The following is a 20,204-nucleotide window of genomic DNA, read 5'->3' on the forward strand; positions in this document are numbered from 1 at the left end:
AAGACCCCCCCCCCCCCTCACCACCTCACCCTAGATTTTAGATGCTTAACTTCTTTACCCTGTTTATCTATCTTTATTGCTTTGTTTTTATGGGTTTTTTTTCTCTTTCTTCTATACTTTATTTTACTATTAATATTTACTTACATACTATTCTCACTGTATCTACTCTACCACCATTTTGCATTGCTATTTTGGTTTCATTATTATTATTATTATTATTATTATTATTTACTAATCTTTACTATGTTTCTTTAAAGTTATTTTATAATTATTTTACTTTATTTTCATGTTATTTTTATTTTATTTTATTTTACAGCACTTTGGTCAACTGTGGTTGTTTTTTAAATGTGCTATATAAATAAATTGACATTGACATTGACATTGACACACACACACACACACTCACACACCCACACACACACACACACACACACACATGTGTGACACACAGACACACACACACACATGCGTCACGCACACAAACATTTTATGGGCTGAACACTGCAAACTTTGATTGCTTGGAGTTATATTAAGATACGGACACTACGGATTTCATCCGGTTGTGGATCACATGCTAAGCAGGTCGGCTCGGCTCAGACTTCCTGGTGCTGTTATCACCAAGGCAACAAGAGATTCCATAAATTAGCAGAATGGGACAGTGTGGGATGCTAGAACAAAATAATAATATTCCACTGACACAGTCCCCTTAGTTTACCAACTCACTCTGGGATAGCCTGCTTAAGTGCTTCTCTGGATCCTATTTTTACACACAGACACACACACACACACGCACACACGCACACACGCACACACGCACACACGCACACACACACACACGCACACACACACAGAGAGCGCTGCTGGAGACAGCGAGGGCCATCTTGAGGTGAACGACCCCTGCAGTAGATCCAAGACGAGCCTCTCTTTCTTCCTTGGTGGGTGGGAGAGTAACGGATTCACCACATGTTCCAGAAGGAGCACAACATGGAAAAATCACAGCAAACCCAAACAAACGGCGAGCCCGTACGTGTCCACTGACAGCGCAGCTGTTTGCTGGCCCAACAGAGGTACATTAAGTGTGGTCCCCTGGGGGGGGGCGGGGGGGGCTTCTGGGCCATAATGTTTCTGTTTCAGGGGATTTGCTCTTGGGTTACATGACGCCGGAGAGAGACGCAGTGACAAGTGAGCTGTCTCAGCTGGAGGCTGCACGTCTGCCCGTGCCCCCCCCCAAGGGGAGAGAGATGAGGGGGCGGGGGTGTGTGTGTGCGTGTGTGTGTGTGTGTGTGAGAGAGAGAGAGAGAGCGAGAGAGAGAGGGAGAGAGAGGGAGAGAGAGAGCCCTGGTAGGTCAGGCAGAGTTCTGAAGTACACTGCTTACAGCATGACACAGGGAGAGAACGGCTACCTTGGTAACGCTGGCATCCTGGGCCACCATGAAGGTGAAGGTGAGATTGACCAGGTCAGGGCCGCTGCATATGCAGATGGTGCGACCCTCCAGGTCATTCTCACTCCTTCCCATCCACTCCAGCGACGACAGAGTCTTAGGGTCCTGCACATTCAGCAGCATGACAAATGAACACCCCTACGAGTTTCACTAGGTTTAACGATGACAGGCTACTAAAGCTAAATACATACAGTACAGTACATCACGCCATAGGAATGTTTGGGACTGTATGATCAACTAGGACATGTAGACATTGTTTAGAGGAGGGCTGGACGTTGGGTATCGGGTACCTTGGGTATGGTGCTGCGGATGCTGTTGATAAGAGAGCTCTCCAAAAGCTGCCCTTCCTGAGGAGAAACACATGAAATGAGACATGAAGTAGGCCGGCCCAAATCGATTGCGGAATTCAAATTCATCAAGAAGTAGAACGAGCAACTGAATTACTCAGAAAAAAGCCCGACCTTTCCTTCACTTTTCCATGTAAGGAAGAAACCAAACTCATCCACTTTGAAAAAGCACTGCGGTTCAAACACAAAAGGATCCTGTGAAAACAACAGACTTTAATTCAGCATCTGAACAGGAATGAACTGGGCTCAAGACAAACATGCTCACAGCTGTGTGTGTGTGTGTGTGTGTGTGTGTGTGCACTTCGAACATGCCTTCAACACTGTTTTCACCTCTGTAAGTAGGACATAAATCCAAACAGAATTGGTTGCACCTGTCTCAGTGTAAGATAAATTCAAGCATCATTTGTATTCATATAGAATAAAATGTACCTGACAAAACTGACATAAACATGAAAATGGTCTTGAATTAGAATGAGTTATATAGACTGCCAGTCATATATACACATGAAGTAGCCTATTTATTCTCCGATGTGATGACAGTTTGTGGGTATGAGTGTGACGATATGCAACTCTATCTGTTTGCTTTGAGGCTACCTATCACAAACACACCTTTTAAGAATACAGGGACTGAAGTGTACTGCAGGAAAAAATCAGACTCAATGCCAAAAGCATTTACTCAAAGCAACACCTGCATATTAAGAGAGGCAGAGAAATGGACATGTGTACAACAATGCAACAAGCAAGACGTTTGATAGGAATGCTCCAAAGCCCAGTATATGAATGCTAAACTGACCAAATCTAGACCATATTACATCACTTTTAAGAAAGATCATTAAGAATCTGATGTGAATTAAGGCACACATATTTTAATCTATTTCCACAAAATATTAAACACAAATAAAGAATTTCTGATTAATGTTGGTACTACTGTATGTTCAATACATCTCTCTCTCTCTCTCTCTCTCTCTCTCTGTCTCTCATGTATGTATTCATTGATACCAGAGCAGTGAGGGTTCCTCGTTATGTAAGCTCCTATTGAGTGAGCTTTACAGGCGGCCGTTGAGTTGAATATTTCTGCCCTCTGGCTGCCAGGCCTCTGAAAGGCTTATCGTTTCTCCTCATTCTCCTCCCTGTATTGACCGCCTCACATACTCTGCATTTTTGTGTGACATAAGGTCACTTTCTTTCTCTTCGTCTTCACTGGAAACAAACACCGCAGACTCCCCTTTAGCGTAATGTGGAAAAACAAGCAGTTACTCAACACTGCACGTCACTACACTGGCCTTAGTGTGATGTTACCTGAACCCCCTGATGCTAAATCACTATATATCATTTCACAGCAGGGTTTTATGACACCTACTTCCGCAAGTGGTGCTTAAAATACATCAAGACAGAGATACATTTCATTCTAAACTATTTAAACACATTTATTCCTATTACAATGCAAGGGGAATATGCTCTAGAAAAGCCCTGATTACAAAATGAATGCAAGCCATAAACCACTCAATGATTGACTATGTGTGAACATACAGTACACCACCTCTTCTATCCATATCACAAACACCCGAATGTCTTTTACTGCTTACAGAAAACACAGCGGCTCTTGGCATTCCTCTTCCCCCGAGGGAAAACAATTCATTAGTCAAGGGAAACTCTTTACACACAGAGGACTTACATCAATTATTCAAGACTTTGAGCATTTTTAGCTCCTGACACATTATATGGCGCAGCTAAGCTCCGTGCTGATATCCATTCCAAGATAAACTCGGTTGTGGCCTTACTGTGAACACTCTGGGGATGTGTGAGAACACAGATGTTCTGAACATCCTCTGCGATAAAACACAAACACTTCCGTTTCTCAGGATTTCCACGAGCCGCCGTATAGAATTCAGGCTCGCCCGTTGTGCGAGCGGTGAAAAGCACTGATAGTATGTCTATGTGTGGATCGATGTTATTGATTGGCTCTCTGGCGAAACAGTGCCCTAATCCTGGTTCCAGAAAAAGAAACAGTAGCATGCTGCTACAATACCTCTGCTAATGCTCTATTGATTCCACACATTATTGTCTCCGGCCCAATTGGAAACACACAGCACTCATATCGCATATCAAATACATAGCAGATTAAGAGACATCTCTTATGGGGATATATATGTCAAAAGAGAACTCCAGTGAAACATAGCGCCACCCTTAGTCATTGGATACACTCCATAATACTCTCATTTCACCCAATGTGAAAAAAAATAAACAAAGATGTCCTTTAAAAAAATAAAAATAAAAAATAAAAATAAAAACTGCTTTCACAGAAATACATTGAAATCAGTGCAAATGCATAACTGTGAGCATATTATAGGAGAAAAAGGTTTTTAAATTAGAAAAAGTGGATATTCTCACCTCTTCAAATCGGTCAAAGTATGCCCCCTCCTGCATGAAGCTAGGAAGAGGCTTCTGCCAGTTGAACACGTATGCCCGTGCCATCTAAAGGATCTACAGGAGCTCTACTATACTAGCAGGAGGGCATGCACCTGTTGGGAAAGCCAAACATTAACAGGGTCGCTGAGAGGAAGACAGATTCCCTCTTAAAGGGGATGGGACTTAAAGGGGCTGAGGCTCAGCCTTCACTAAAGGCACAACCCCCCCATTTAGAACTTAGAGGATTAATGGACTGTGACATAAATAAAGCCTCTGAAAGGGCACTGCTACATTTTGATGGCCTCTCTGTTATATATATATGGAAGCTTTGTTTAAATAAGTCCTCAAGTTTCCATCAAATTGAAATATTAGTGCCTGCTGTGGCAAAGTTCATGGGCATGTCTACTGCATATATGCAGGCTCTATACTGTAGGAGAGCCCTAAGCACTTAGTTAGAACAGGCCTTGGTAGAACACGTACAGTACCAGTGCAACAGTGGCAATCTAATAAATAAAAGATCCTGCACCTGAGGGAACCCAAGGCTGGAAACCCTCACTGTGTGCCAGCATATCACGGTAATGTATTTTATGTTACACTCTCACTAAACGTACAGGCTTGGCATTGAAGCCCATGCCTTTCTGTGATAGCACTCCCACCCAAAGGAAACACATGGCTATCTTTAACCCTCTGCTTAGACATACCGTAGCAGCTCAGAGAAGACCACCAGACAAGACCCTGTGGTATCCTGTGTTGAAACACTATTGAGTAACACTAATATGCACACACACACACACGCGCGCACACGCACGCGCACGCACGCATGCATATACACACACACCATAAGAGCACCACAGCCAAAGTATTACTGCAAGTTAAAATAGAGGTACAATTGTTAATGACTCTTTCCATTGCCAGTGTCTGGGAATTACTTTCCGTTTCAATAGTCCTGAAGTAAACAGCATGTAGGAATGGACTGTAAGCTTCAGGGAATTTATTCAAATAGGGCTGAGATCAAAATCTGTTGGTTATTAATGGAAAAAGCTTGAATAAACACTTGCCCTCCTCCATAACAATAGGCCACACAACATTGTGTACAAGGTGAGTTCCCTTTAAATGCAATGAATGGCCTGTTGCTGCCTTTCTCTCATTCTGCTCTAAAGGGTCTGGGTTGGCAGGGTAATTATGTTATCCAGTGATCCATAATAGGGAGGCAACAGTTGGAGAGGAGGCAATTTGCAAATCTGTCCACTGAACTTAATAGCAAGATATTAATCACTGAAACGTCACTGACTGGAATGAGCAATTAGAAACAGCACTCCTTCACGTCACTGGAAAGATAATACTGGCATGTTAGTGTTTTCCAGCGTCCATTTTCACAACTACAGGACAACAATGGACAGACCTATTTAGTTAGTGTCTGAGGGAAGATTTAAACATTTTTGGCTGTCATCCACTCACCTACAGTAGGTCTCTATTTCAAACAAGTAGCCTATGCTTTAATGTAAGTTATGTAATAGCTTTTTAACCCGAGTACATAGGCCTAAGCACCTGCTTTCCCAGTTTAGTGTGAGTAACAGTAAGGACATGAGTACTTTGTTAACGATGCTTTTGAACAGTGTTGAATGTGTGTGCATATTACTGAATACAGTAGGTCTACCACGACAGTAAACAGTGTTTTATATTTGCAAACACTGACCTTTGACGACCAAGTATTTCCAAAGTGTTGAATAAGCCTTTCGTAAGCGGTTCATTACACATTTAGAGGGTGGATGATCTTGGACATCGGCGATACAGCCTTATTTTGCACAGTACAGTAGCCGCCTACTCTCTCCTGACAAACTTGTGCCCACACTTTACTTTCGACTTGCAAATTGCCTCACACGATGTAACCTATAGCTTATTGCAATTCACACCATGGCTGCAAAAAAGTAACTTCTGTAATTATTTAACCAAATGAAGCAAGGTAGTTTCATGAATTGCGTTCATTCAATGTCGGACCGTCATTTTAAATAAAGCAGTCTACTTCAGGTTGTCACCAAACAGTGCGCTACTTGACTTTAACCGCAAATGTGAACGCTTACTTTCAGGTGGTCCAAAGCGGATGCCCTCAGTCGCATGTGGTGTGACTGGTGGTGGGAGACGTTTCTTTGCCAGCCAGGTTCTTCTTTTTACTCTTCATTACAATTCGTGCTATCACCGCCTCCGCATAGCAATTCAATGTATTCCAGGGAGAGTAATAACATTACAGTGGTATACTGCCATCATACGGTCGCTTGTGAGCAATGGACACTAGAATCACTGAGGTGTAGCTAATATGACAATCAGTGACGGGCGCGCCTGACCCAGGCTGTCACCCTCTTGCAAAAAAATAAAAATAAAAATAAAAAAAGTTTTCATATCACTGTTTTTGCTTTTATATATGTAAAGATCTGCATTTAAGTGCTGAATTAAATGCTGACAATGAACCATGACATTACATTCTTTATGCTTTATTATTATTATTATTATTATTATTATTATTATTTATAGGCCTACGTGTAAGGGAAGAATTGTGTCTGGCTATGCTTTCTTTCAGCAGGTCCAACACGTGGATTTTCACATCCTTGACATCATGATATCTGGATACAAATCAAGTTCTCCTCTCAGATTTCCTTCCTTGGTTTGCAAATAGACACGCCTCATATTCCATCCCAGAAATAAATCACTCACTGCCAATTTATCATATAAAACTTTCACAACAACATTTTAATCATTTCAAACAAATGCACAGCACCACAAGACCACCTACATGTAACTATACTCATCTCGAAAATAATGACTGAGAAAACTGTGGCACCAGCAATACAGTTATATGTCCTGTTTCATTTCAGTTATGCTAAGAGGCTATCTGAGATATACATAAATAAAGGAAGGGAAAAAAATATGCCATTCAATAGCTAACATAAAATATAATAGCCTATTACGCTTTCCGTAATAATAGCCGACTAAGCAATAGCAATCTAATCTGGTTGTATAAACATTTTTAAAATGCGCATACCGTTTACAAAAATGAGAACTTTTAAATAATGTCAATTCACTCAAAATGCCATTTATACATTCCACATCTACAATGGATAACACATATAAAGGCACAGGACTTGCACATCAAAACGATCAAAAATAAGTTCTTGTCTTAAAAGTAATTCAAGTAATTCTTACATTGTGAAGAGATTTTGGTAAGAAAGGAAAGAATGGCACAAAGAGTTTCATTGCAGAAAATCTGGTCAAAATGGCTCCCAATGGTAGTAGCATTTCCAGTCAAACATTGTGTAAACTTTTATCAGTTACTTAAGAAATAGAGACAAACAACTACAAAACAAACAATGAACAATCATCATTCTCACAACTTTTTAAAACAATATTGCACTCTTCTGCAAAATAAAGCCCATTTTCCAAAACATCATAAAACTGGGCCAGTAGGCCTAAAGGACCCATAAAGTATCAGCCTATGATGTAACGAGTGTGTTCCTCTTTAGAATAACATATTGTTAATGTTCACATTTTACAACTCAAGCTCTCCCTTCTGCTTGACCACATTAAAAATACATGAGGGTTTACCATTAGAGAAGTAATCATCACTGGCCTTACATCCTACACTTTCAGTTAAGTGAGACTTGGTTTGGCACCTCTTGAGATACTTTGTAGGCTAATATCTATTTCCTCAGGGGAATGTGTATTAAAACTTTGAAAAATAGCCTACTGAATCTTAAAAAAAAGATGTTTGTAATGTATGGAATGTATAGCAAGTGTTGGCCAGACTTGTAAGAGAAACACAGCCAATAAACAAATACTCCACCATATCTGAAGACTCACGGTTGCAGGGGAATATAACTCTGGTTGAATAAACTCACAAGAACATAGAATTTTCCAGAGAAAGTGCTCAATTCCTTTAAAAGCTCTGCAGATCCATCAGTAGAGAGACTATTTACATACAATAACATAATATACTTCAACACAAGAGTTTGCACTTTCAATATGTAGTTTATCTTAAACTAGAACAATGGGGTAAACCAAAAAAATGCCATGGGCATAACTTGATTTAATAAGTAATAAATTGCATAATTATGATCATACTATAGGACATCTGAAGTGCATATTCATAACCTTGCCCTTACATGGTGGAATTCCCATGAACTCTCTGCACTGCACTGTATAGTGTTAATTTACTATGGGTCGTATGGGTTATCATGAAAATATCCCCTCTATAGTGTATCTACGTACAGATCCATGCAATACAGAGTAAATATGAATCATAGGCCTATCTTACGCAACAGAACACTCTATTCCACAAAGGGTCAGGGTTTTAACTATAAAACATTCAAAACATGTTCAAGTTTTCATTTTCCACTTCAAACATCCCTACGATCCCTAGGTGAACCGAGTTATGAGAAAAGCTAGGGTAAAAAGGATCGCTATGAAGAAAAGGTCACGGCTCCAAAATCACCAGGTAAAAAAAAAGAGACACGCACAGCCTGTATAAACTGAACTTGATCATTATGTCGCTTCTCTCCAGTTATCGAGAATAAGAAAACACATCCTCACAGTAACTACTTCACTACACCTACAGTATAAGAACAACAAATTACTAGTTTAACATTTACAAATGTATGTGAACACAGTAAAATACCTAGTACATCCACCCATGCATCCCTGAAAAAGACCATTTTCCAGACTATTCCCGTACCCAAAAGATGATCCTGTGTCTCCCATTCAGACAAGGAACCATTTAGTACTTTTGTCAATGAACTGTGAAAAATAAAGATACTTTTAAAACTCAAACCACACAAAACAACTACAATCAGCAGCAACAGAATGTTCTACAACCGCAAGCCACCAGTGCTCGCTGTCCAAAGCAAATAATAACGTTCCCAATTTCAGTGCAAATATACAATGTGTACTTTTTTTGTAAGATCCGTTGTACACACCTGAAAGCTACAGGTTGTCTAAATAGTTCTGGTACCGGTATTTCATAAGACATCAGATTGATTTGTTTTGCCCAAATTGCACTCATGCAGAAGATTTTGTAGAGGAGATAGCAAAACTCAGAAGCAATGATAACCCCCACGTATACAACATTAAAAATAAATATCAAACTAATAATAATAATTAAAAAAAGGAATTCCTCATACTATCAGTAAAACATATAATTCTAAATAAAGCCAAGTCTAAATATTGAAACTTAGCCAGCTCTGTCAGCCATGCTATGTCAGAAGCCTTTGGGGCAAATCAAGAGCATAGAAGTGTAGAAAGACCAAAAACAAATAGAAAATAAAAAAAACACAAGTCCAGAAAGTATCTATTGCACTAGAGAATAGTGCCTCATACAAAGTTCTGTTTCCATGGTTAATCTTTCTTGTCATCCTCCATGTCGTCTTCCGACTGCGCCCCCTTGTGGCTGAGCCTCTCCTGGGTGGAGGAGGCTGGCAGTGCAGCGCGGTCTCCATCGTCCACCAGTTTCCTCTTAGTGGTCTCCTGCACAAACTCCTGAATCTCCAGCGGGAGTCGACGGAACTTGTCCTGGTACTCCTGATCCAAATCGCTTTGCAGCTGCGAACACAAGGACATAAACACATGCCATGTTTCCTCATTTAAGACCCCGAGCGAGTTCACAGGCTTCCTACAGTATCAGTATAAGACATCTTTGATTGGACTCCAACACTCTATAGTGCTACTGTAATGGTAGGCTACTGAGGGAGATTTCCACATGGGGAAACATTTTGTCACGAATGACAAAAGTTTTAATTAACAAAATCCCCATCTGAGCTAATTATAGCAGAAGTAATGCTATTTTTCTTTTTTCTTTTTTTTAATTAACTGATGCTATCTCTAGGGAAATAATCAAATGTGATGTTCCACTTTGAAAAAAAAAGACAAGAAGAGGAACCATGTGCCAACTTCAAAATGAAGTGTAGAGTTAGTGCATACTTTGCTAATTGTGTGCTGAAGGTGACTTCAGCGTGTAAAAAACAAACAAACAAAACAACAGTAGACAACAGTGACTTCATTGGACCACATGCTGTAGCATAATAGACTTCTAGCATGTCTTAGTAAAAATGAGAATAATGACATTCATTGATCTAGTTTACTGTTGCTGTGCAGATCATTTGCTTCGGTGGCCACTGTGAGTAATCATCTCCAACTGTCAATCAAATTAATCAAATGTGTACTCCAGGAATAAGATTATCAGCATTAGAGTTAAGAGATGTGTTACGTGTGTGAGTATCTGGTAGGAAACCATCTATAAAGAGCATCATGGTTATTTTCCCATAATAAATCATTTTAACGTAATTCCGTAATGATACTACATCACCAAACTGGATTAAGGATTATGATCAATAGTACATCTTCAATCATTTGTGAAGGACTGCATATTCAGGATTATGCCTGTAAATTAGCATACACATAATTTGAATAATTTGGGTCTTCAATCATAGCCATAACACAATACAAATAGAAGCGTTTCTTCTTCTGGTGTTGGGACAGGCTACGGGAAAGCCGTGAACTAGCAACTAGCAATCTGCAGGAGCAGCAACCCTCATTGAAATGCGCCGCGGAGTACCGCAGCACAGTCAATGAGTGCACACACCGACCTTGCCATCCATACAGGTGGGCAGTGCACACCTACAGATAAGCATGTCACATGATGGAACAGGCGCCGTGTGCCAGTCAGACAGTAACAATCCAAAGACGAGACAAGACCATACGCTTCGACAGTGGCTCTCGCTCTCCCCAGCTTTAGTGGGGGGCGTCAGTAGAGCGGCCGCTAACTAATGGAATGATTCATTCAATCGCAGACGGATGCAGTGCTTACCTTCATCATCAGAGGAGCTGTCCTCCTACAGCAAGGATAATGACAACGCCAGTGATAATAGCTTTTTAAATCGTCTGGCTAAAGGAGAGTGCATGCTACAACTACTCAAGTAGGATGAGGAGCAGAAACTCCTTGTGCTACCTACCCATAGATCATTTGAAATGTGCAACACCTTTACACACACACACACACACATGCATAGTTATAACTATGAGATCCAGTGTTGTCCTTCTCTGTACATTTGAGTGTTATGTGACTGAAATACTAAGTATGTGGGGTTTTGTGAGCATGTATAATATATAGAAGAAGCAATCAGACACTAAACCCAAGACACAAACCCCTTACCTTTGGCTTTTCCTCAACTATCTGCTGGAGAATACTCTTGTGGGCTTCAACCAGTTTCTCATGTCTCTTGGTCTGGGCCTCCTCCAACTGAAGAACACATCAGAAGAAGGAGAATAATGCACACAACTGAGAGTCCATGGCACCCTGCTAATGGAAGGAGAGCTCAGTGTTTCGTGTGAACTCACCCGTTTGATGTGTTGAACTACTTCATTGACATATGACCTGTTTATCTCCAACTTCTCTCTACGGTGAAAAAGAGCGGCAGGCAGACAAATCATTATCACACTATTATCTCTCAGCAGTTATTAGCAGATACAACATAGCAACAACAAATCTAGCCAAAATAAACACTAAAAATACTATTAGAGTTATCTGACTGTAAGGCGTGCAAGTATGAGTGGACAAATGATGAATCCACACTTCATCAGTGGGATGCCTTGTGTTTATCTGTGTGAGAAGGATCTGTGCTGTGAATACACTGATCCGTTAAGGCTGGCAGGGCTAACATCTCTATCTGGACACGGTCCCAGAGCGGAGGGGGTTTGGAGAAGTCCAAGTCAAAAACGAGACATATTTCCTTCACCAATTCAATATTGATGCAAACGTATTAATGATTAAAAAAAAAGAAAAAAGTGTGAGAAAAAAGAAACCACCAGCGGGAGTTGAAATTTCACTCAATTCTCAATTAACGTTTTGACGGGTGTGAGAGAACTTTATTCATTCCTGCACTAGTCAGCCCAAGGCCCAGGGGGGCGCGCGGCGCCTGGTCGTACACTTACTCTTCTGTTAAGTGCTTCTCCTTAGATTTGGCCTCATTGATTTTCTCCTGTCTCTTCCTGTCCATTTTCTTCTTCAGCTCTTTCTTTTCCCTGCGAGAGAAGACCTCATTTATAAAAGTTTTACAAAACCTAAGCAGACTTCATCGGGTCAGTTTCTTTTCCACTCAGATTTATCTCTCGAGTAAAAAAAACGAGTAGAGAAGACGGCCATGTTGACCTCCACACTCACTTTTCACAGATGTCTTTCAGTTTTTTCATTTGGTTGTTCTGCGATTCTTCAGCAACTGTTGTGAGTTTTACCATCACCTGAAAGAGGACACGGAACAGGAAAGAGATCAAACTATTACGGTCGGAACCCAGAAAGCAAGTTCAGTTACAAGATATGCATCACTAGCGTGTTTGTATGAGGACAGTGTATTTTTGCACGAGAAAAAAAAGTAATAGTAACACTTTACGGTAAGAGTACATAAATTATCATGAATTCAAGCAAGTGTTTTGTTGTGTGTTGTGTTGTGTTGTGTTGTGTTGTGTTGTGTTGTGTTGTGTTGTGCTGTGCTGTCTTGTGCTGTGTTGTGCTGTGCTGTGCTGTGCTGTGCTGTGCTGTGCTGTGCTGCGCTGTGCTGTGTTGTGCTGTGCTGTGCTGTGCTGTGTTGTGCTGTGCTGTGTTGTGCTGTGCTGTGCTGTGCTGTGCTGTGTTGTGCTGTGCTGTGCTGTGTTGTGTTGTGTTGTGGTGTGCTGTGCTGTGTTGTGCTTTGCTGTGCTGTGTTGTGCTGTGCTGTGCTAGCCCACCTGCTTGATGTGCTCCTTCTTGAGGTACGTCTCGCTGTAGTACTGCTCTTGTGTTGTGTTGTGCTGTGCTGTGCTGTGCTGTGCTGTGCTGTGCTGTGCTGTGCTGTGCTGAGCTGTGCTGTGCTGTGCTGTGCTGTGTTGTGCTGTGCTGTGCTGTGTTGTGCTGTGCTGTGCTAGCCCACCTGCTTGATGTGCTCCTTCTTGAGGTACTTCTCGCTGTAGTACTGCTCCTGCCGCAGGTTGAGCAGCTGCTGTTGCTGCTGCTCCTTCAGGTCGGCCAGCTTGGCCTTGCTCTCCTGGTCCAGCTGGACCAGCTCTTGCTCGAAGAAGGACAAGCCCTGGCTCTGCTCCTGGCCCGGAGACAGGCACCTGCCAGACACCAGAGATGGACACACTGCAATCAAAGCAACCAGACCAAGGACACGGCACTCTCCTCTCCTGCCCTTTAGGGGAGAGAGAGACTCTAGAATATCTTATAGACTAACGTTCAACTGCAGAAATAAACATGTGCGCTTTTCAAAGGCATTTCCGGAGGCACAGAAAGCTATGTTGAGCTAATGGTAACTTGGAGATAAACAAATATTGAAAAAGTTTATATTGTGTAGAGCATCAAGCTGAAGTCCCGAAAGTGCTTTGGTTTTGACCATTTCAACCAGAGATCCCCTGAGAACAGAGTTAAAGGGTCTGTTGAAGAAGGGCTTGCTTTGTTTCAAACGTAATTTCATTTCCACCTGGCCCATATAGTTTTTCACATACCACTGTCACGACTTCACAACACATAATTTATCAGTACTATGCAGCGATAGATCCAAGTCCTTTTTCCAGGGAACTCTTAATAATAAAAGTCATCTGGTGATTTAAATATGATTCCAGTGAAATAGAGCTAGCAAAAGCATGATATAGGAATTATTCAGTGATATTCAACTGGGATTATTATGTTTTATGTTTCCGGGCAGGTGTTGGTCTCTGTGATCCAAACAACAGTGGCTGGACAAAAGGTAGAAAAAGCCTTGCTTCCTGGATAGACTTAAAAAAAAGTCTGTCTTCCCTGAAGGCTCTACCCATTCTCACTCCAGAATGTTATTTTTTTGTTCTTTCTCAGAACTCCTGCTGATGGAATTAGACCCCTTAAACAGAGAGAACTACATTTAGACCCCTTGAACAGAGAGAACTACATTTAGACCTCTTGAACAGAGAGAGCTATATTGCTTTTGGCTGCTCCCCACTGTTGGACTGGGATATTCTTAGTGACTGAAATCATGACCGCATCCTCTAAGTGCTGTTAAGAGCAGGAACGATAACTATAAAGAGAGAACTGCACTGTAGCTTTACTGATATGAGCGTGCACACTGACCAACGATAAGGACAGGAAAGTCTGTCTTCCTGTTGATGAACGTCATGTCTAACATTGGATTGGAAAATATGAAATTTGATTGGCTATCAGCTTTTTATTGTTCTGGAAATAGCTTTGAAAGTGATCCCCAATGATATCATTATTGCCATTATCATTATTGATGCGGTGTGGTGATTGTTATTCATAATAGCTATTATTAGTCCCCCTGGTGCATTTCTCAGATCAGAATTGACATTGTCTGGCCCCAGCTGTGGCGCAACTGGCTGGGGCACCTGCACCATACGCCGGCGCCCCGGGTTCAATTCCCGCCCCGTGGTCCTTTCCGGATCCCACCCCTGCTCTCTCTCCCATTCACTTCCTGTCAATTCTCCACTGTCTCTATCATTAAAGGCATAAAGCCTTTAATGATAAATATTTGCATATATTAGTTATGTGCTTTTTTGCAGCTAGTCCACTGTGTGGTGCAGTTTCAAGGGGGCAGGCGAACACACAGAGAGTGTATGGCGGCCGCCATGGTAATTACAGTAGGAGACCAGTGCTAGCTAGCCATTCCATTGAATCCTATGGGGCGTAAGCGTCACTTTTGATATCAAATAACGTTACAGCTGAAGCGTTTTAAGCCTTTATACGAACATTTTCTATTGTCGGAGTACATACAACATTGTGAAATTGACGTCATAATCTCGTAACTGTCTTATCGGCTGAGTAATAAACGTTTTCCGAAATCAATGCTAAAAATGACGTAGATTAGGTAATGCGCATGCGTCCAGAGAGAGTAAAGCGTCGCCATAGGTCAGACACACACACACACACACACACACACACACGCACACACGCGCACACACGCACACACACGCACACACACACATACACACACACACACACACACACACACACACACACACACACACACACACACACACACACACACAGACACACGCACACGCACGCACACGCACACGCACACACACACAAAGACCTTTTGCTTCTGATCCTGACCTATCTGACAACACACAGACCATAGAACAGGACTGACCGGTAGAGAGAGGCAGAAAGAAGAGAGTGGACCTACCTTTTCTTACCGTCTCTTTTGGCAGACTTCTGCAGCACGGCGCGCTTGCGCAGGTACTCGCTCTGGAACTCGTTGTACTTGGCCGTGTGCTCCTTGATCATGTCCGTGGTCTTCTTGTGGTGCTTCTTCACCAGCTCCTTCATCTCCTTGTAGTGCCTCCGCTGCTCGCGCACAAACGCCTTCTGCTGCTTCAGGCCCTCCAGGCTCTGGGCCTCCATCTCTGCAGGAGGAGGGGAGATACACCACAGCAGTAGTCTGTCAGCGGGACCGCCATCGCCTCTGGGCTCAAGATGAGTTTTTTTTTTTTTTTAGTCCTAAACTAACTTTAATTAAAGTAACATTGGGAGGGCTCTAAAGAACTTTTTTTAATGTGTTGGTTTCATCACTGAGGCTCTTTGAAAGGTGTGTGAATTACTGTAAGCTGGCAGCCTGACCTGTTAGGACACTTTGAATGATATCTTCAGTTTTAGCTGCCGCCGGTTTAGCCGATCCTGGAACACAGACATCACAGGGCTCATTTTGCACCTCTGAGGATAATAGTCCTCCACTGACAAATATCAAGCCTAATAGCTCAGAGTGGATTCTCATGATGTTGCATCATCATCTTTTCATCCTTAAACATCAGCAAGGACCATCAACCATCGCTCCAAAACACTGACAATCTGCTCTCATTAGATTAGAGAGACTGGGTGCAACAATTTGCCCACTTTCTGAAGCATGCGTTTCATTGGCAACTAATGCTGGTGTGACATCTTCAAACTCAGACAGCTGGTAAGATAGGACAACTCCTGATGAATTATAGAGGTTAGCAATACATGCAATGGAATGATAGATAGATAGATAGATAGATAGATAGATAGATTGACCAACTATAGATAGATAGACTGATTGACTGATGGACTGATAGATTGATGGACTGATAGATTGATCAGCTGATCAATAAATTGATTGGCTGATCTGAGTGGGCTACCTGTGGGCTGTGGCTGTGGTTGTGGCTGGGAGGCGGGTTTGGGGGTGGCGCTGGGGGTGTGGCTTACACCATTCTCCAGGGGGGCGGGCTTCAGCTCACTCTTAGGCTCCACCCCTGCAGGCTGCTCCACGCCAGGCTCAGCCTGCTGCAGGAAGCACAGTCACCTGCCGTCAATGTGTGTGTGTGGGTGTGTTTGTGTGTGTGTGTTTGTGTGTGGGTGTGTATGTGTGTGTTTGTGTGTGTGTGAGTGTGTGTGTTTGTGTGCCTGCGTACCTATATGTGTGTGTGTGTGTGTGTGTGTGTGTGTGTGAGTGTGTGTGTGCATGTTTGTGTGTGCTTGTGTGCGTGAGTGTATGTGTATGTGTATGTTTGTGTGTGTGGATGTGTGTGTTTGTGCGTGTGTGTTTATGTGCATAGATGTGTGTGTGTGGGTGTGTGTGTGTGTGTGTGTGTGTGTGTGTGTGTGTGTGTGTGTGTGTGTGTGTGAGTGTGTGTATGTGTGTGCTTGTGTGTGTGGATGTGTGTGTTTGTGTGTGTGTGTGTGTATATGTGTGTATATGTGTGTCTGACTGACTGACCATCTCACTTTGTGTTAGATAAGATTAGGATCGATTGTGATATTGTGGAAAGCCCCTTGTTATCTGCCTGCCCACACCCTCTCCGTTAGAAACAAACAATAAAAAACAACTTAACGAGACATATTGCTCTTATTGATCCAATCTTATTAGTGCTAACTGTGACTGAAAGCTTGCAGATACTGCATATAACTGTGAAAAAAAAAACAAGTGGGGTGTGAAAGCATTAGCTTGTCAGTGTGCTGCTTGCCCACGGGCTGGCTGGTCTGCAGGACAGTACACTGACTGGTCAGTGAGGCTGGACAGTGTTAGCGGTGATGTAACGGGGAGGTCAATGGCCCCCGGGGCCGTTCCCCACCTCTTTGCTCTCGTCCTCCTCTCCCTCCTCCAGCGTCAGGGCAGCCAGCTGCTTTGATCTCTGCTCCATTAGGTTCACATAGCGGATGGGGTTGGACAGCGCCTCGATGACATCTGGTACAGAAAGACACACACACACACACACACACACACACACACACACACACACACACACACACACACACACACACACACACACACACATGCCAGGAGGTCACGCTTTGACTCCCTCGGATAAATCCTGCCCGCAAAAAAAATTAGCACGTATAAACGAGACAAAAAATAGGGCACGTTCAGTCACACGCGGCGCAATCTCTCAGGGAATTAAGTGAGCGGTGCGATGGCCATATGCTGGTGTACGTGAGGCGATCCCACTGTGTGCTTTATTAGTCCCCCGTGTGTGTGTGTGTGTGTGTGTGTGTGTGTGTGTGTGTTGCTGATAATGTGTGAGGATCGCCAGGAGACGACGTTTGGGTGCTGATTGAAAAGGTCTAGATTGTCAGTAGGAGAGCCCCACAGGTGCACTTTAACTGAGGGAGCTCCATGCTGAGTTCCTGCTTAAGGCAAGGAAGGCTGAGATCCTACTGCACTGCATCAAACACACACACACACACACACACAGAAAGAAAGATCTATATATATATATATATATATATATATATATATATATAGAGAGAGAGAGAGAGAGAGGCGCACACACACAAACACACACACAAGCACAGAACGTTCAGGTTTGAGAAGATAAGCCCTTATCCACAGGCTTAGTACAGGGATGTTGTGCCAGCATACCTGCAAAGGTGTCTGGAACATAGTCTTTCACCTCAATGTATACCAGGAGCGTTGGAAGGATGAGATTCTGATTTTTCTCATTCCTGAGCCCAATGTACCGATACCCTGAAAGAACATGTCTTGGTGTCAGCGCATGGCAGTACCTTTTGTAGGTGTCTACAACACAGTAGAGAAGCGGGTCTCCTTGTACCTGGTCTAATGGCTGACACTGGGATGATCCGATGACCGATGAATTTCCCTCCTTCCTCAAAGACCGCTAATCGCAGAGAGGCCAGAGTAGGAAGAACAACCTGCTCACAAACACCACCCGAAAAAGAGACACGATGTGAGAAAAAATAGAATAAATTAATAAATAAGTAAGTAATCCAATCCTTCAAAATAATCCCAAAGCAGTAGGGAAGGTGTAGCTGTTTAGAAATGCACTTTGCCATGTTGAGAGCTCTTCAAACTAGAGACAGGCTTGTCCATCCGATACAAATGAAATGTATGAATTCACAGTGAATGAGGCTGCGGAGCCCAACTAGACAGACAGACGGGCCCAATTCCCACTTGTTTACCTTTTTGAACACGATCGGCTCCTCATCCCAAACAGGATTGACCGCGTTGCTCTGCGATGTCTTCGTTTTGAGAGCTTTTCGTCTCGTGTCCACAGGAAGTCCAAACATATCGATCTCGGCGTACACACCAACCTTCTTGTCAGTCAGGAATTGACCAGATATGATCTGTGTGAGTCAACGACGTTGTCATGTTAGTTTGGCTGGAGCGCAGTGCAAATATCTCAATTGCATTTGGAATATCTCTTTCAATAAATGTATTCTATTTGTTAATGAAGAATGAATAAATATGCATTGTCTTTGTTACTGTATTCTATAATGTATAGAAACGTCAACAGTAAATCATCTGTTGACACCAACTAGAGCTTCACAGTCAGGATATACAGTAGAAACAATAACGGGCTCATGGCTACATTATCATTTTAGTCTGGTCTGGTGATCTCCCTGTGTTTGTATGGACACACTGACCTTTACTGAGAGAGTATTGGCCACAATGCCGTCCACCGTAGTCTCAGCGAAAGGGTCGAAATGCTTATCTGGCCTCCTCATGAATTCGGGCTTCAGCCGGAAGCCACTCTTGCCATTGTACTCGTACATCCCCAGGTTCAGCTGCATAGACAGGTCTGTGGGCCGGCAGAGGAGACAACGGAAGAGATAACGGAAGAGTAATGCAGTGAATTTTAATCAACCGCCCGCACGCCACAAGATGCCGTGTGATGAACTAGGGCCTTAAGCCACTCAGTAGAATGGAATGTGTTTGTCACGGCCATCTTGACTCACCTACTGAAGAAAAACCTGCCCTGATGAGGAGGAAAAGTTGAAACGCGTAGGCATGTAGCCGGGACTTAATAAAGGCTTTTTGTTTTCCATGGCAGCAGAACCTTCATTCTTTCATGTGTTTGTTTGTTTGTTTGTTTATTTGTTTGCTTCAGTGTTGACTCACCTATTGTTTGGAAGTTGAGTGCCACCAGCTGACAGCCTGCGTTCCAGAAGACTTGGGGCATGTAGTTGGATGAGTCCACGCGCGTCCCTTTGGGGTAGATGCGGCTCAGCTGCAGCTTGTTGTATCTGTGCGCGGCTGGTTAAGAAAACGCTGCGGCTCTCGTTTGAATGGGCAGAAGTATAAGTAAGTATAACTATATATACTTTTTTGATCCTGTGAGGGAAATTCAGTCTCTGCATTTAACCCAATTTAACCGAATTAGTGAACACACACAGCGAACATACAGTGAGGTGAATCACACACACTAACCCAGAGCAGTGAGCTGCCTGCCCAACCAGCGGCGCTCGGGGAGCAGTGAGGGGTTAGGTGCCTTGCTCAAGGGCACTTTAGCCGTGGACTGGTCGGGGCTCGATCCGGATCCGGCAGCCCTCCGGTTACAAGCTCGAAGCCCTAACCAGTAGGCCACGGCTGCCTTGTGTGACAGCCATGGCTGCTTCAGAACGCGAAGGCAAATACCAGACAGGTCTCACATTCACTTTCAGCTTCAACGCAACACAAACAGCACAGAACACTGTCCTGCTTGCCAACAGACCACCTTTGTAGAAAGAATACACAACGAGGACAAAGAA

General features: G+C 43.0%; 2 protein-coding genes across 2 annotated transcripts in view; both read right to left on the bottom strand.

Annotated features, from left to right (window-relative positions):
• Positions 1 to 4,264, bottom strand: part of plcb4a (phospholipase C, beta 4a) — a 33,231-nt gene extending 28,967 nt beyond the window's left edge. The window contains exons 1-4 of the mRNA XM_062523560.1: positions 4,181 to 4,264; positions 1,904 to 1,984; positions 1,733 to 1,789; positions 1,404 to 1,547 (exon numbers count right to left, since the gene is read on the bottom strand). Coding sequence (XP_062379544.1) covers positions 1,404 to 1,547; positions 1,733 to 1,789; positions 1,904 to 1,984; positions 4,181 to 4,264 — 366 coding nt within the window. The remainder of the gene's footprint in view (positions 1 to 1,403; positions 1,548 to 1,732; positions 1,790 to 1,903; positions 1,985 to 4,180) is intronic.
• A 2,649-nt stretch (positions 4,265 to 6,913) lies between these two features.
• Positions 6,914 to 20,204, bottom strand: part of plcb1 (phospholipase C beta 1) — a 51,266-nt gene continuing 37,975 nt past the window's right edge. Inside the window, exons 18-32 of the mRNA XM_062523470.1 lie at positions 19,576 to 19,700; positions 19,101 to 19,255; positions 18,636 to 18,800; positions 18,269 to 18,368; positions 18,079 to 18,183; positions 17,291 to 17,403; positions 16,358 to 16,502; positions 15,822 to 15,878; positions 15,388 to 15,607; positions 13,144 to 13,330; positions 12,402 to 12,478; positions 12,173 to 12,262; positions 11,579 to 11,636; positions 11,394 to 11,480; positions 6,914 to 9,784 (exon numbers count right to left, since the gene is read on the bottom strand). Coding sequence (XP_062379454.1) covers positions 9,581 to 9,784; positions 11,394 to 11,480; positions 11,579 to 11,636; positions 12,173 to 12,262; positions 12,402 to 12,478; positions 13,144 to 13,330; positions 15,388 to 15,607; positions 15,822 to 15,878; positions 16,358 to 16,502; positions 17,291 to 17,403; positions 18,079 to 18,183; positions 18,269 to 18,368; positions 18,636 to 18,800; positions 19,101 to 19,255; positions 19,576 to 19,700 — 1,888 coding nt within the window. The 3' untranslated portion in view covers positions 6,914 to 9,580. The remainder of the gene's footprint in view (positions 9,785 to 11,393; positions 11,481 to 11,578; positions 11,637 to 12,172; positions 12,263 to 12,401; positions 12,479 to 13,143; positions 13,331 to 15,387; positions 15,608 to 15,821; positions 15,879 to 16,357; positions 16,503 to 17,290; positions 17,404 to 18,078; positions 18,184 to 18,268; positions 18,369 to 18,635; positions 18,801 to 19,100; positions 19,256 to 19,575; positions 19,701 to 20,204) is intronic.

This window comes from Sardina pilchardus, chromosome 20, assembly GCF_963854185.1.
Source record: "Sardina pilchardus chromosome 20, fSarPil1.1, whole genome shotgun sequence".
Classification (NCBI taxonomy): domain Eukaryota; kingdom Metazoa; phylum Chordata; class Actinopteri; order Clupeiformes; family Clupeidae; genus Sardina; species Sardina pilchardus.